General features: G+C 32.5%; 2 protein-coding genes across 2 annotated transcripts; both read right to left on the bottom strand.

The window, feature by feature from the left end:
* Positions 1-573: 573 nt before the first annotated feature.
* LOC108597055 lies at positions 574-9,886 on the bottom strand. Its single transcript, XM_033293210.1, has 10 exons — positions 9,478-9,886; positions 9,247-9,389; positions 7,805-7,946; positions 5,965-6,138; positions 5,603-5,904; positions 5,342-5,500; positions 5,107-5,268; positions 3,623-3,794; positions 2,870-3,563; positions 574-1,558 (listed from the first exon to the last, which is right to left on the bottom strand). Exons 1-10 carry the CDS (start codon positions 9,869-9,871, stop codon positions 1,225-1,227), a joined length of 2,676 nt encoding a protein of 891 aa, XP_033149101.1. The 5' UTR covers positions 9,872-9,886; the 3' UTR covers positions 574-1,224.
* A 201-nt stretch (positions 9,887-10,087) lies between these two features.
* LOC117134703 lies at positions 10,088-10,441 on the bottom strand. Its single transcript, XM_033293211.1, has one exon. The coding sequence runs from the start codon at positions 10,424-10,426 to the stop codon at positions 10,088-10,090; it is 339 nt and encodes a 112-aa protein (XP_033149102.1). The 5' UTR covers positions 10,427-10,441.
* Positions 10,442-16,917: the final 6,476 nt, after the last annotated feature.

The raw sequence follows: 16,917 nt of genomic DNA, 5'->3' as shown, positions 1-16,917 counted from the left end.
TTCGTGCGAAAACTTTGGCTAGCTAAAAGTTTATTTGCCTAATTAGCTAAATTAAAGTATTAACATTTAGGTATTAACATTTATTTGCTAAGCTAAAAATTGTTTATAAAATTTTGATACACAAATAAAAATATTAACGCTCCAGCTTAAATTTTGAAACTCTAAAATAAACATAAATAAAATTTAAAAGCAATTTTTAAGCAACAAAAGCTTTTTAAATATAATTATATATTGCAATTTTTTAAGTTTTAAAATAATGTGTGCATTAAATTGTTTTAATAAATAGCACACAATACTTATAATAATTTAATGCTTTACTTTAAATATTTGAATACTATGTGTGTGCTAAATTTCTATTTAATAAATGCCTAAAAATGTTATTAGCTAGCCAAAGTTTGTGTTTTAAATTTATGCAATAATTTATTTGTCTATACGTTTCATTAATTTAATGAATTTCAAATAGTATTTAATAGGCTTAGCTCGCGCCTTTGTTTGTTTATATTTGGCTGAATTTATAATTCAATATTTATGCAGCAATAATATAATAAAATATTTGCACATATGTCCCCAAAATGTAATCAATAAATAAAACAATTTTTAACGTTGTTGCTGTCAATTTTATATAACTGAGATGTGACTTCTGCTGTTTCAATTATTACTTCTTAATTTTTAAGTAGTAAATGCAAATTTGTATGTGTGTGTGTGTGTGTGTGAGCCTTACGGCTATTTAATTGCCTCAATTCATTGAGTTTTCATTTTTTTTATGTATACAGCGCATTGCTATCGGTGGATAAATTGTTTGTGCTGGCAATTCATATGTATATACGTATATTATTATTATTACTTTTTGTATTTTTTTTCGTTTATAAATGGACCATTTAATATGTATACAAACGTTGTTGATTCAAACGTAAACGCATTGAGTTTGCCTTTGTTATTAAAATTGGAAAATTGTTGCCTGGCAGCAAAGTTGCTGCTTGAATAAAAAAAAAAAACAGCAAGTTGAATATAGGAAACCGCAATAGCTTAAGTTTAAGAGCTTAGAAGGTTTTAGGGTTACAAAAAATTCATTGAGTTGCATTCTTGTGTGGGTTCGATTTGAAAATAAAAAAACTAAACTAGCGCCAAGATCAAAAGCGACAATTTGTATGCCATGCACGTAAATTGGGATTGGGGTACACCCAACTCCACTCGCTGCTGGTTCCAATGACAGCTGTGCGACGCTTAAACGGACGTGGTGATTTGCTCTACAAACTGTACAGGTCGACAGAGCGACTGCGAGCGCTTTAGACGGCATTGAGTTGGTTGTGGCTGTGGCTGTGGCTGCGACTGTGGCTGAGATCTGAGCTGACGACTTTGCCTTTGCAATGAGGCATAGGCGTGTGGCACGTAGATAAACTCACGCGTGGGCGTGGCATGACGGCAGTTACACTGCGTTGACATTGTCGATAGTCCTTCGGGTACGCTGCGGCTGCGAGCGGAGCTGGCGCCAGCTCCCCCATATGCTGTCGAGTTGGGACTGCTACAAGTGCAAATGAGCGGCTGTCTGTCCTGGGATCTGCAATATATATATGCATATATATATAAATAAATGAGTAAGTCTATTGACGCGCTGTCAACTCAGCACAAAATTTTGCAATTGCATTTGATTTTCTATGGCTGCAGCTGCGTTAATTGCACAACGCTTGCCAAGCTAATCATGTGCGCTTCAGTTCCAACACAAATTACATTGTCTTGACGTTCTGCAATTCGCAGAGTTATGTGCAAAATACTTCTTGCTCTACCTGCTTACGAAACACTTAAAGCGATTAATTAACTATGCACTAACTGGCGCTGCCCTCCGACTCTGCCTTCGACTCTAATACGCTGAGTGGTGCCTCAAACGAACTACAATACATAAGAGTCCTAAGTAGCTTAGGGTATGCCTGATTCAGCAGCAGCTTATGTTACACATATAAAATAAAAGCAAAACTTATACTTAACATATAAGCAAACTAGCTGAAGCAACATATTTAATTATTAATAAATTAAAATTCAAGCAACTACTAAGAAATTTGAATAAAATATAGGCAAAATATTAATTTTTAAACTGCTGCTGCTCATTTTGTGCTATTTACAAATTTTATTATTAATAAAAAAGCATATACTAAGAAATCAAATACAATAATGTATGAAAAATATTAATTTTTGAACTACTGCTGCTCATTTTGTGCTTATTTATATATTTAGCAACGCTAGTAGTAAAATAAAAGCTACGTTTATGCTTCTATTAAATTTAAAGCAATTAAGTACATTAATTAATATAAAATTTGAACCCTATTTTATATTATTACTACTTTTGCGCATAATGTCTAATAATATCGATAATATCAAACGTTTAATTATTGCTTAATTTGCGGTGCAATAATTCTATTATTCTATTCTATGCAATAATGTTCTATTATCAATAGTATTGATAACAAGCAAAATTTAATTATGCATTTATTCAATTAATGCAAATTATTAAAACATTTACATATAATAATGAATGTAAATATCATTATCATTTTATATATACATATATGTATGTCAATTGTATCGATAACACTTAGCAACAAAAAAGCTGCCTAACTAATATGCTATATTCATTTTGTAATAAATAATTTAATTAGTTCAAATAAATTGCATAAAATATTGTTCGATTTCATTTGAGTACTGCTTGCTATTTTAAAATTCTAGCTAAATTCAGCTGCTAACTAAATTCTGCGCTCAAGTATTGCTCATATTTTTTATAAATAAAAAACGTTTTTTGTTTTACGTGCAACGCTCTCTAGAGTAATTGAGCGACAACTCACTTGGCAGAGTAAGAGCGACTTAATTTTCTACTTACTTGGGGGACTTGCGGCATCCCAACTCATAGGTGCTATGCCAGCTGCAGTACATTTGGCCATCGCAGCAGTTGCTGTGCTGCTGGATGAACGAGAGACTGCGCTGCAGACGTTTGCCCATCTTGGCGCCAATGCTGCCTTGGCCGAGTTGATAGGGCAGCCGTGATGACTGTTGCGTCTGCAGATTGTGACAGGCGAGGGGCAGCGTTGGGGCATGCGAATAGGACTGATGTGGCTGCTGCTGCTGGTGATGATGATAGTGATGCTGATGCTGATGCTGTGGCAGCGGCTGTGGCATGTGGCGACGTGGACAATAACTGGCGGCTGGCGCTAAATATGGCTCCATTTGATTGAGACTCATGCAGCTGCGACTGAGCAAATCGGGTGCAGGATAATCCGTATAACCAAAATCCACATGCAAATTGGGTGCGCGATGCTGTCGCGCTGAGGAATGACGCGTCAGCATGGGCGTAGGCAAATGTCCATTGAGCTGAGCGCGTCCTCCATGTTGCTGCTGCTGCTGCTGTTGCTGCTCCTGCGATTCGCTGATGAAGAAAATTATAATGCCCGCTATGGCAGCTGCGGCTGAGCAAATGTAATAACCCGCGCGTCCATACTTGAGCGAATAGTCGTTCAGGAACGAGCTAAGCGGCACGCTTATGAGCAGCGGCACGCTCTGCACGCCGCGTATAAAACCTGCGAGCCAAAAATTAAATTTAAATACAGCAGTTAGCTTAACTCGCTTTATAGCTTACCCCAGGCTTTGGAGAAATGCTTCAGCTTCACACGCTCCAGCGCCAAGATCTTGAGCGAATACTGAAAGCCGCCCAGGCCAATGCCGTAGAGCCAGCTGAGCACGCAGATGCTTTTGTAGCCCATGACAAAGGAGAGGAAGAGAATGGCCAGCGCCACAATTGCGATAAACAGCTGCAAGCGAAATTTAATAAACATTGCACTTAAGTTTGGTGTGAGCGAAGCTGAGAGCTTAAAGTTTGGCAGAGCAAGCAGAGTGCGCTCAAAATTTAATAAATATCAAATAGCATATAAAACTATATTTAATAAAATATAATAATATATTGTAATAAAAACTTAATAATGTATATAAAATAGTATATGAAACTAAATTGAATAAAATATAATAATATTAAGTAATAAAAACTTAAGAAAGCGATATGTATAATAATAATATATTAATATATATAAAATAGTATATAAAATTAAATTTAATAAAATATAATAATAAAAACTTAATAAAAAACAAACTAATGCATTTTTATTTAATTAGTTAAATTCTGCTGTTTTATATTAATTACAATAAAACTTAATAAGAAAAAATATATTAAGCATTAAAAGGGAAGCACTTTTCATTTTATTCATTTCATGTTTATAATACAACTAAGCATAGCTAAAATATTATAAAATATGCTTTGGAATAGGTTAAAAAAATAAATTGAGTTTGCTTCAATACAAAAAATTTATTAGAAAAATATTATTTGCAAATAAAACTAATTTATTTATTATTTATGCAAATAAAACAATTAAGCTTGCATTACTAATATTTAATATTAAATTTGGAATTTTAGCAATATATTTTTTACATTTAAATTGCTTTGCTTTTGTTTATACAATAAATGAATAATTATTATAATTAATGAAATTAGTAAATTTATATACAATACAACGTTTTTATGATTTATTGCATTTAATAGATTAATTTGGTGCTAGCGCTTTTTTTTATAGTACAATAATAATGTTAATAATAAAAATAATGTAAATAAATAAAATAATTTATATAAAATAAATAAAATAAAAATAAATTTTAATATTGTGTTTCAGCGCTTGCTATTGTTATTAATTAAATTAAAACAATATTTATATATAACTTTTTGCTACATAATGAATAGAATTGTAAAGTGAAAGCAGCCAAAAATATAAAAATAATTCAAATTTTATTAGTTAGCATTTAAAATATAAAATTTGCAATTAGTATTGTAAGTTTTTAAGCATTGCTATAAATAAATTAAATTTAATATACTAAACAATGCATTTTGTCTTACTTAGCATTTGTTAAAAAATTTGTAGCTTAAGCTTTTTTATGTTTAATTTTCTATAGCTTCTTTTTAATGATTTTCATACACTGCTATTTTTTTTGCTGCTAAACAAATACTAAAAATAGACCTAGGCTTATATTCAATTGCTGCTATAAATTGCTGGCTGTAATTTTTTTTTGGACACTCACCTGCGCAACAATTTTGGTATTAATCACAAGCTGCCGTATGACAAAGCAGCGACGCAGCAGAGCGCCCGCTATAACGACGCCCAGCGCCATGGAGATGCCCAGAAAGGTCTGCAGCAGCACCAGCTCCTGAACATCGGAGCCCTCTTTGGCTGCATTAAGTGCCTGAACGAGAAGAAGAAGAAGCGAAACATAAATAAACTAAAATCTCAGAGGGGGATTGGGGGGGGGGACTTACCATGAGGAACATGGGCGTATAGATGCCCAGGGCAGCGACGCTGGAGGTCATTAATAGAATCTTAACGGTAACAGATCGAAGCGATGATATGTCCAGGAATAGATAACGCGTGGGCGACGACTCCAGCTCATGGGCAATGATTGGCTTCTTTTCACGTAACTGCGCAGCGATTAACGCAGACAAAACAAATGAGAGGTTAAGAAATTAAATTAAAATTAAACAAACTTTCGGTTGACTGTGGCAACCACCACCGGAGCGAACCTTTTTGCGTTGATTTTTCAAGTGCTGAATGGCACGACGCTGTGGGTGGTAGAGCGAGGCGGGTCGATACATCAGACCCATGAAGAAACTGAGAGCCATGAGGGCGGCCACAATCTGCAGGCCAAGGCGCCAGCCCGCCTTGCCGACGCCCTCCTTAAGTATCACCGAGAATAAAGCAATGCCCACCCCCTCGCCGGACATGGCCACCATTTCGACGAATTGCCGCCGACGCTTAAAGTAATTGCCGAGCATCACGGTTGAAGCCTCTCGCACCATCGCAACGCCAATGCCAAAAACAATGCCTGAAAATTTATTAGTAGTTTTAGTATCAGTTTTATTTTTTGTATATAATGTGGTATTACCATAACTGAACACAACCTGCCCGAATTCGGTGGCAAATGATGTAAAGAGTATGCCCAGCGGCATCACCAGTCCGCCCACAATCGAGAGCAGCCGTATCGAGCGCTTGCGGCACAGCGAGACAACAAAGGGTATGACCAGCATGGAAATCGACCAGCTCAGTGCGCCCAGCAGCTCTGCGCACATACACAAAAGATAAATGCATATACTATATATATAAATTGACATCATATTTTTATCAAAATGCGAGTTGCCATTGCAAATGGCCTGAGATTTGCTTGGGCTACTTAAGCTGCGCTGCGCTGGGCTGTTGCTTTGACAGTAATGGCAAATTAATAATAATAAATTGTTTGACAGCTTGTCAGAGTGTCAATGCGTTAAAAATTGAAATACTAAGACATGGTGTAATATATATTTAATTGTTTAGAGTAACAAAACTAAACGAAGCGAATTATTAGTAAATTTCAAATGGCATTAAATTTAGCTACAGCATTAATTACAATTTTAAAAGTTATATTTCTTAAATAATTTTATACTGTTATAAAGCAAATTATAGTAGAGATTAAAAAGAAAATTATGGTTAAAGATCTAAGAGCAAATTATTGATGAGGTAAAAAAAGTGAAAGTAGCTTGAAGAAAAATATGCAATAAGTAAAAATATTATAAATGTTAAAGAGATCAGAGATTAGAGATCTTAATGTTAAAAACATACTAGAGACATGCAGTAATACATATTTAATTATAATTGTTTTAAAAAAGTTTACAACACGAAAACTATACAAAGAAAAATATTAGTAAATTTCCAGTGGCATTAAAATTGAATACGGAATTAATTACAATTTTTAAAGTTATATATTTATTTATAGAATTTATAGATTGCATTCAGAATTTATTAGAATTTTTAAGGTTGTATAGCTAAAATATTTTTATAATGTTCTCATGTAAATTGTAGTCCTAAATAAACATTTGAATAAAAGCCTAAGAGCAAATAACTTTGGACTTTAGAATAAGTTAAAAAAAATTCAATTGAAGCAATATAAACAACAACAAAAATATTAGAAAAATATTATAAATGACTATGCATAACTATTTTGCATAATGTTTAATTTAACAATTTTTTTTTTTAATTAATATATGTTCTTAGTAATTAAAGTATCTTGAAGAAAAAATAAAATTGTTAGAAAAATATTATAAATGACTATGCATAACTATTTTGTATAATTTTTTTTTTCTATTCGCATCTGTACTGTTTTTTATTATTAACTATTGAAAAGTGAAGTAATAAAATAATTTAGTTTTTATGCTGTACTAAATAAAATAAATTTGTATATTAAAGCTTACTAAAAATAAATAAAGCATTTACTTTTGCATTCAAAATACTTTAAAGCCTAAAAATATAATTGATTTTTTAAATTTATTGCTAAACTCTAGAAAAGTTCAACATACAAAATTCATTAATAAGCTCAAAAGACTTTCAGACAAAATTCAGAATTAAACAAAAGCCACTGGAATTGCAAATGAAAACAAGTTATGCGACTAGAGCACATTGCTCGGCTTACTAACAGCTACTTAAATAAAAAAATATGCATAGGAATGAATGTTGGAATGTGTGTGTGTGTGTGTGTCTATGTGTGTTGTGTGTGCAGACTTAACTAAATTTATGTGCATAAATTTATAGAGTTTTCAACAAGCATATATCCCAATCAATACACTCAACTGGACAACAACAACAACAACAATTACCAGAGAGAGTATAAACAACAAAGTAGCAGTGCCCTGAAGTATGCAACAGTAAAGCAAAGAAACGGAGGGTGGAGAGTGGGCGTGGGGTGGGGCACTTACCTATGCCGCTGGTGTTGTGCAAATGCTGCACCGCATAGAAGGACAAGAGGCCATAGCTCAACTGGAGTCCAGTGGTCAGGATGTGCACCAGAAAGGAGACGCCGCAAATGATCCAGCCCCAGCCGCCATCGGGATAAAAGTACTGTCAATAAATAAAAGTGAATTAGAGTGTGTGACAGAGAGAGAGAGAGAGAGAGAGAGGGAGAGTGTGCTGCATTATAGTTTGACATTCATTGGTACAGCTAAGCGCAGCTAACGATTTTTAAAGCGCTTTAAATAAATATGAAATAAATGAACTTAAATATAAAAAAATATATATAATGAAGGATATTATACAATTTCGTAATAAATTTGAATACTTAAATTTTTTTTAAAAATACATATAGTATAAAAGCTAAAAACAAAAAAATTTGAATTAAATATTTTTAATTTTTTTTAAATAAAATATGTATATAATACAAGATATAATAAAATTTCGTAATAAATAAGTATTAAATAAATTTTAATGCATTATTTTGTAAGCATGTTATTAATAAATAAAATAAGCTGTACACAAATTTTTGATTACTCTGTTCAAAATAAGAGAAGAAAATTAAGCTGCTAATAGTTATATAAATAATTAATAGTTATAATATGAAAACAAAATTGCAACATTAATTTGAAACAAAATATAAAATTAATAAATATTATTTACATAGAAGAATTTAAAATAATATAACCATTTTTAATATAATAAAATTTATTAACAGTAACTAATCTAATAAATAAGGAATATAAATAACTAATAAGAAAAAAAGTGTTATATTAATTTGAAACAAAATATATAATTATTAAATATTTTTAATATAGAAGAATTTAAAATAAAATGCAATACTTTTTTGACTAATATAATTATTAAAATATTATTAATATATATAGAATATAATATGCATATAAACATTTTTAATATATAAATTACGCTGCTAAAACTTTTAATTAAAGTATAATAGTAATAATAACGATAAAAAATGGCAATATTAATTTGAAATAAAATATAAAAATAAATGTTTGGCCTTGCATTAAATGCTTTAAAGCATTTTGCTATAATAAAAAAGAGAAACATAATTAACATAAATACGAGTATAGCCTATAACATAATAAATAAAAAATGCAATAAAAAAAATACTAACAATTTATAAATATTAAATAATTATAAATAAAAAAAATATTTTATATATAAATTAAAATATAATAAAAATATAAGAAGCTTATAAATTGATTTAACTCGCTGTAAATAATTTATTAATTAATCAGTAACTATCTGCATATATTTAATAAATAATAAATATGCAATAAGCGCATAAGTGTAGGCAGCAGCTTAACAATTAATAAACATATTAAATGCAGCAAACTGAAGCAGCTTGACAGCCACTGTGCTGTTCTGTTCTCTGCGCTTGGCTTACCTGCCGTATGCGCGTTGTATCGACGCCAGTGCGTCTGAGGGCAGGAATGTTGCGATGCAGCAAGTGGAATTCACGATCAGCGAGGGCTGGAAATGCGGAATCCTCCTCATCGGTTATATGGCTGGCATGCAGACCCTCGTAGCCTGTGAAAATGAAAATATGTGGCAACAACAATAGCGAGTTAATTAAATTTGTGGGCCATGCCTAGATGTTGGCTCATTAAACGCTTACCAAAGTAGCAGCCGCCGCCATTCTGCACAAGTGGCTTGCTGCGTGTGGCATGTTGCTGCTGCTGCTGTGCATGTTGCTGCTGTTGGTACCAATTATCGCATAGGCAAAGCTGTGGCGGTGGCGGCGGCGGCGCAGCATAGTGTGGATTATACATATAACAGCATTGTGGATTTATATGCGCGGACATGGCTGCTGCTGGTGGTGGCGGAGGAGGCGGTGGGGCTGCTGCTGACTGCGCTGGACAATGGCGATTGCAGGCGTAGGCGTGTTGCTGCTGCTGCTGCTCGTTGGCTGGCAATGTGGCATAGCTGCCGAAATTGTCACAATGCCGTTTGCTTGGCGCTTGAGGAAAGCGCAACGGATTTGTGGCATGACAATGATGTGGCAGCTGCATGTTGCTGGCGTTTGCTGTTGTTGCTGCTGCTGCTGGACAGCTGACCCACCAGGCTAGCGGTTGATTGTTAAAACGGCACTCGCTGCACAAATAACGCGGCGTGCTGGCAACGCCGCTTGTAGCAACTGCTGCTGTTGTTGCTGCTGCTGCTGTTGTGGTTGCTGCTGCTGCTGGCGTTGCAACTTTTGTATGCTCACAGCTTAAATTGTATCTTCGTCACAGCGCGCATTTGTTGCACAGCACCGCGTCTCTCAGCTTCGCATGCAGTAGACTCGAGTATGAACGCGCCTCAGCTGCAGCTGCAGTTACTTGCCGCTTGCTGTTGCAACTTGCTGTATGCTGTTGCACGTTGGCTGCCGCTGCTGTTTGTGGCAGCTGTGGGCAGCTGCCGTAGAGCGCACTTGAGCTATTCGATAGGCGGCGATAATAGTTAACGCTCTGCTCCATAGCAGGCGAGTCCTGCTGCTCCTGCTGCTGCTCCTTCGACTTTGTGCCACGTGGCAAACAATCGCGTACACTACTGCAATTGCAATCGCATGTGCACTGCATAACCATTGTCCAAACTTAAGCCTGTGTGTGTGTGTGTGTAGTCTAGTGTAGTGTGGTTTAGTTCGCTGCAGCTTTGTTTCAGCTAAAAACTGTTTTGGCCATTTTCCATTCGCTACGCTCGCTGCAGTTTTCTTTTTAGCGCACCTGCAAAATTTAGCACACAACAAAATAAATAAATCAAAATCAATTTGTTTGCTTTACACACACACACACAAGCGCACACACACCCAGTTGCCATATGGAATGCATAATTAAATTTGCTGTTCAATTGCGTGCACTTCAATTTGCCTGCCAGCTATGCGCACAAAACTTCGCTGTGTATGTGTGTGTTTGTGTCTGTGTGTGTGTGTGCAAAAGAGAGAGCAGCACCCATGCTGCATAAGCTGTCGCATTTTTGTGGTCACAGTTGCACTGTCATTGGATTTGATTACTTAAAAGCATTTGTTATTGCATTTTTCGGACTGCGCTTCTATTTTTTACACAGCTTAGTTTAGTTTTCTATTTTTTGTTGGCTTGCCAATTTGAATTTGGGTTAACTTTTCAGCAGCGCATGCAATTTGTCATAGCACAAATTGTTTACAGTTAAGCGTGCTAAGTGCATTGCGTTGAACGCTAATTGAGACGTTAAATTTAAGGCTGAATATCGTAAATTTAAATGTCAACATTAAGAATATATGTGGGATTTATTAAATATGGCAAAGCAGCTAGCATAGCTTTATAAGTTAGAGCTAATATTTGAATATCGTAAAATATAGTTGTGTTGCATAACAACAATTAACATAAAATGATGCATTTAATTTAATAAAATAAGCTAAGTAACCTGCATAGCTTATATGTGAATATCGTAAATTGAATATCGTAAAATTTTGCTTAGTTGCACAACAACATTTACTATAATATATATAACTTAATGCAATAAAATAAGCTAAGTAACTTTCATAACGTAAATTTGAATATCGTAATAGTGTTTGATTGAATATCAACAAATATCACAATATTTTAAATACAATTTAAATGCATAGTAAAGTTTAGCAACTTTATAAACTGATAGCTGCATATCGTATATATTAATATGCGCATGTTGAATATCGTAAGCTAGTTTTGCATACAATATTATCAATATTTATAATATATTGCTTTTAAGTTAAGAAAATAAAATACATCAGCAGCTTAGCTCTGAATATCGTAGCTCTGAATATCGTAACTCTGAATGTTGCTAAATTGTCTATCATAAAATATTGTTGGACTAAATAGCATAAATTCGCATTATATACAATTTTAAATTATAATATGAATAATATAAATATGAATATCGTAATGTTGTTGTTTTAAATAACATAATTTATATGTATAAGTTTTGAAAGTAAAGTCTGCTAATAGCTCAACTCTGAGTATCTTAAATTTGAAGCACACTTCAAAATTCAATTAGCAGCCAAATGAATTAATTAAGCAAAATTTGCAGCGCCGCGCGGCACGTGTTAAGCCTAAATTAACATGTTAATTAAATGCTCACTTGTTTATAATTAATTAAGTCACACAGTACACGCAGCTAATGTTGACTTAATTTATAACAAACACCCACACAGCAGCAACAGCAAACAAACAAACACAAAAAAAATCTCATTCATCTTCATACCCAAAAAAAGAAATTGAAGAAATCAATGCCAAGGCGCTTATCAGCGGCAGCAAACAGTCTTAGCCACAAATAATGCCTTTTGGAGTGGCTTAAACACATAATTAAATTAACACCACACACCGAATGTTGCAAGCAGCGGTTTGCGGCTTAAAGCAAAACTCAAATTTAATTGCATTGAAAGCAAAAGCTTTGAATTTTATTGAACAATTGTACAGACCTGAGCAATAAATTCAGTTGACAATTTCCCAAAAAATGGAGACAATCTTAGTTCAACCAAATATGATTGATGCAGATGTATACAAAGTATTTTTTCTCGCTCTCTGGCTACACATTTCGCTTAAGATTAGCTGCAGGGGCTATAAAAAATGATAAATGATTTGTACATTTTGTTGCAAGTGCAACAAACAGACTACAAGACACACACACACACAGACACACAAACGATTTAGCAAACGAAACTTTTTACAATGCACTACGGCGCATTTAAATTGATTGTAAGCAAGCGTTGGTAACAGCAACAGCAACAGCAAAAAAAAAGTAACTAAAGGCAGGAAGCAGCAGCAACACCAAAGCAACATCAATCAAAACGCGTCGGAGTTTGCAGTCGGCGTCGGCTCCAGCTCCGACTCCGGAGGTGGCAAGCAGTTAGAGCTTAAATGTATGCTACTACTACCTGTGGCAGCCATAAAATTTAACAGCCAAAAGCAACTGTGCAAGCAAAAGAAATACAAGTAAAAAGCTACCGCAACCAATACATAAGCACTTCCTTTTGCTAGCTGCTAAAGTTTCCGGTCTGCCTTGCTATATATATATATTTATATATATGTGTGTAAATTTGTCAGCATCTTAAGCATTATTATTGTCAGCGTATTTTAATTCTATAAACATCTTATACTTGTAAATAAGCACAAAGTTTTCTTTTACAACTTTTGCGTTTAAGACATTTTTATTTTTATTTTTTTTTTTGTAAGTGGCACTGTCTTGTTTTATGCTAAGCAGCTAAAGTTTTTAACTAAAATTACAATAAAATGAGCAAATGACAAGGCAGCAGCAACAAAAAAAAAATATAAATCACAGTTGTCAATACTTTGCTTTTAAGTTTAATGCTTGCAAATATTTTATTTGCATTAACAAACTTTTAGCTATGCAACATCATTTTGCATGTTTTTTTATTTTTATTTTTATTATGAGCGACTGTATTTATTTAATTTGCTGCTAAGTTTGTTGCTGTTCACTTATGATGCATGATAAATTTATTTAAATATTAAAAACATTTATAATTGCTTATAATTCAAAGTTAAAGTCTTAAAAATATTTAAATAAAATTATTTTAAGACTTAAGTTAACCAAATTTCATATTTAAATATTTCTAATATTTTTTGAAATAAAATAGGCGCAGCAATAGCTAAAAATTCTTCACAATTTAACAATATTTAAACAAAATTTATGACTAGACTTAAATAAATAAATATTTTAATTTTAATTTTATAAAATATGCGTAGCTTTGACTAAAAATTCTTTAAAATATTTAAATAAAATGTATGGCAAGACTTTAACTAAAGATAAATAAATATTTGTAATTTATTAATATTTTAGTTTTAATTAAATAAAATATGCGCAGCTTTAGCTAAAAATTCTTAACAATATTTAAATAAAATTGATGGCAAGACTTTAACTAAAAATAAATATTTTTTATTTATAATATTTTAATTTTAATTAAATAAAATATGCGCAGCTTTAGCTTTACACTGTTAACAATTTGTGGAGGAAACTATAAAAACAAACGTCGCTCAAATTGCACGCGCCCAACTTTTGGCTACACTTTTGGCTATAAAAAGCGCTACAAATAAGCCAAGTGCATATAAATAAAAAGCACTGTCAGCATAATTTGCACACACACTCAAACTAAAAGTGTTGATCGTTATTTACGATTTCTGTTTTATGCACAATTAATTTAGTTGTCACAACATACGAAAAGTTTTGTCTGGCATTTGCCATAAAATGATAAATTCCATGCACACGAACATAAAATTCCGTGCCCGTGTTTTGGCCGTAACCCTTGCCGGAATGCCAAGCTATAGGAGAAACAGCTGCACTTTTTATTGTCGCCAAGTGAAATTGATTTCTGCCACGCCCCCGCAGGCAACAGCATGTTGTACGCCCTTGCTCTGCTTTTTTTACACTTTTCTCTGTTGCTTAAGCATGTTTGGCCTCCGTTCTGTGCTGTGTTTATTACAAGAACGTAGAGTGCAAAGCAAGAAAAGAAAAAACTAGAGTGTAAAGCCAGCGGCAACATGATATCCATTATCTAGCAGGCGGTGGTGTTGGTGGCGCCCCCGCAACTTAAGCTTGTGTAAAAAAACAAGTAAACTAAAAATTAAAAAAAAAAAGCCAAAAGCTGCGACAACAAAATTAAATTTTGCGGCTTAAAGGCAAAAATTTTCGTAGAGTTCAGCGCATTTTACTTGTTTTTTATTATTTTGTGTGTGTGTGTGTTCATTGTTGTCGGCGCATATGTTTAATCAGCAAAAGCTCTGACCAAGCGACGAGACTTTTGCCTTGGCTGTGGTACAAAAGTTGTGCCTGAATGCAGATAATAAATATATAGTAAAAAACATTACACTGTACAGTTAAATTATAATGAGCATAGTCGAGCTCTTGCTATGTCGCATGAGCAACGAACTATTGCTAATAAGGCAGCTTAAATATTATAGATTTAATGTAAAAAAAAAACACACAAATATTAGCAGAAATAGTAAAAACAATAATTAAAAAATATGCCTAACAAAATTAACCTCCCAGGCTCTTCACCCTAGAATTAGCAACAACTCCAACAGACCCATTTCAGTTGTAAGCTCAATTAGACTTATTTGCCTTCTTTATGGAATTTTTATTGCAATTATTTTTAAGCTAAGTGCGCATAAATAAAAAAAATTGCAAACAAAATTATCATAATTAAAAGCAAGAAAAGGTTACTCAACTAATTTTTATAGAATTTTATATTTGTCAGCTATTTCTTTTTTGCTAAGCGCTTTTTAATATTTTATTTAATATGTTCAATTTATTTAATTATAGTTAAAAGCAATAAATAGTCTTTAAAAGTGGCTCAAGCTAATTTTATAGCGTTCTAATATACAAGCAATTTTTTTTATATTTTATTTAATGTTATTTTTATTATAGAATTGTAAAATTTTAAATATAATAGACTTTAAAAGTTGCTCAAAGCTTATTTAAAGCATTTTAATATATACGAATTTTTAGTTGCATGCTAAGTGATTTTTAATATTTTATTTAATATGGTCTTTTTATTAAAATTATAGTAAAAAGCAATAATAGACTTTTAGAGTTGCGCAGAACATTTTTATAGAATTTTAGTATTTTTTTTTTTTATTATATTTAATATGTTGCTTTTATTAAAAAAAATGTTTGCATTATAATTAAAAGCCAACAAAACTTGCTCGAGCATTGCCACAATATTTTTTTTTCAGCCCTAAGCAATTCAATAAAATGAACTGTGTACGCTTTTTCTCTAAGTGCATGCCCATATATATTTGTAGACAAGCAGCGGCTGCATATTTATATGGCGCGTTGGTATATTTAATTTTAGTATGGCATAAAGTAAAGCCCCACCCCCAACCCAAAGTCAATGACCAGTTAAGTCAACAGCTCAGTCAACCTGTGGGCGTGTCCATTGGTCACTGCTCATATTATCAGCCGCATTAAGCGGTAGTATTTGCATTGCCGCTTACATATTTTATTTTTTATAAAAAGGCAACACAAAAGGCTCTCAAACATCAAAACTTAAGCTCACACAATTTAAATCACAGAGCAGACAACGGCACGTATACGTTATATATCTAGCTGCCATATTATTATTGAAATGTGCGACTGACATTAAATGTTGCCTGCGGACAACAACAGCAACAACCAACACCAAAGCCCTTAAGCATCGTCGAGCTGTGAAACTTTTTACGCTACGCTGCTAACAAAATAATTTTCGTGCCAGTTTCATTCTTTTCAGTTCTGTTTTGTTTTTTTTTTTATTCTCGCTCATGTTCAAATTGAGGGTCTCGTATATATTTTTTTTGTTCTTACTTGCATACGTGGAAATTACGAAAGCACACACAACAAGTTTTTGTACAACATTTTGTTGTAAATAATTTTTGTTGTTTTAACTTTAAGTTGAGCGCAGAGATTTGTGCAATAAATTTGGTGCTGCCGAAAAGTTTGTTCATAAATTGCATTATGATTTAATAAATTACATTTTGTTACATTATTATAGCAAGCAATTGTCCATAGCTGTCAAGCAAATTAAACGAAACGAATTGAGTGCTAAGCATAATAAATAAAGCAATAAGTTTTGCCTTTGTGAACTTTTCTTTTAAATTGCATTAATATTTAATAAAGCATTTTGTATTTTAACAGCATTAAAAAAAGATTTTTTCAATCAAAATATTAAGCAAAGAAAATTTGATTAGCTGCATTTAAAATTCAAAAGATTTGTTGCAGTAATTTGCATAAGTATAAAAATTTTTATTTTTTTTTTATTTTTTTATATTAAATGAGTAAATACTGCAAATATTTTTACACTTAGTTTAAGCTTAAGTGAATTTATTTGTATGAAAATAATTATTTTTTAATAACTGATATTTATTTATATATTTTTTTATATAAGAGTTAATACTGCAAATATTTTTATACTCAGTGCAGTTTTAGTTTAAGCTTAAGAGTTTATTTTTATAAATAATTTTTTTTTAATTGCTGTTATTTATTTATATATTTTTTAAAGTAAGAGTTAACACCGCAATTATTTTTACACTCACTTTTTTAAAACTTTTATTTTTTTTAAATATTTTTTAAT

The sequence above is a fragment of the Drosophila busckii genome, chromosome 2L, assembly GCF_011750605.1.
Source record: "Drosophila busckii strain San Diego stock center, stock number 13000-0081.31 chromosome 2L, ASM1175060v1, whole genome shotgun sequence".
In the NCBI taxonomy this organism is placed as follows: domain Eukaryota; kingdom Metazoa; phylum Arthropoda; class Insecta; order Diptera; family Drosophilidae; genus Drosophila; species Drosophila busckii.
The sequence above is the reverse complement of the archived record's forward strand: the minus strand, read 5'-3'. Positions and strand labels throughout refer to the sequence as shown.

Bases quoted from the DNA above. Each gene is read 5' to 3' on its own strand.
- LOC117134703 (XM_033293211.1), bottom strand. From the start codon at position 10,426: ATGGTTATGCAGTGCACATGCGATTGCAATTGCAGTAGTGTACGCGAT.
- LOC108597055 (XM_033293210.1), bottom strand. From the start codon at position 9,871: ATGCAGCTGCCACATCATTGTCATGCCACAAATCCGTTGCGCTTTCCT. The intron at 7,947-9,246 runs GTAAGCCAAGCG...ATTTATTGACAG, and splicing joins ATACAACGCGCATACGGCAG to TACTTTTATCCCGATGGCGG. The intron at 3,564-3,622 runs GTAAGCTATAAA...TTTGGCTCGCAG, and splicing joins GCATTTCTCCAAAGCCTGGG to GTTTTATACGCGGCGTGCAG.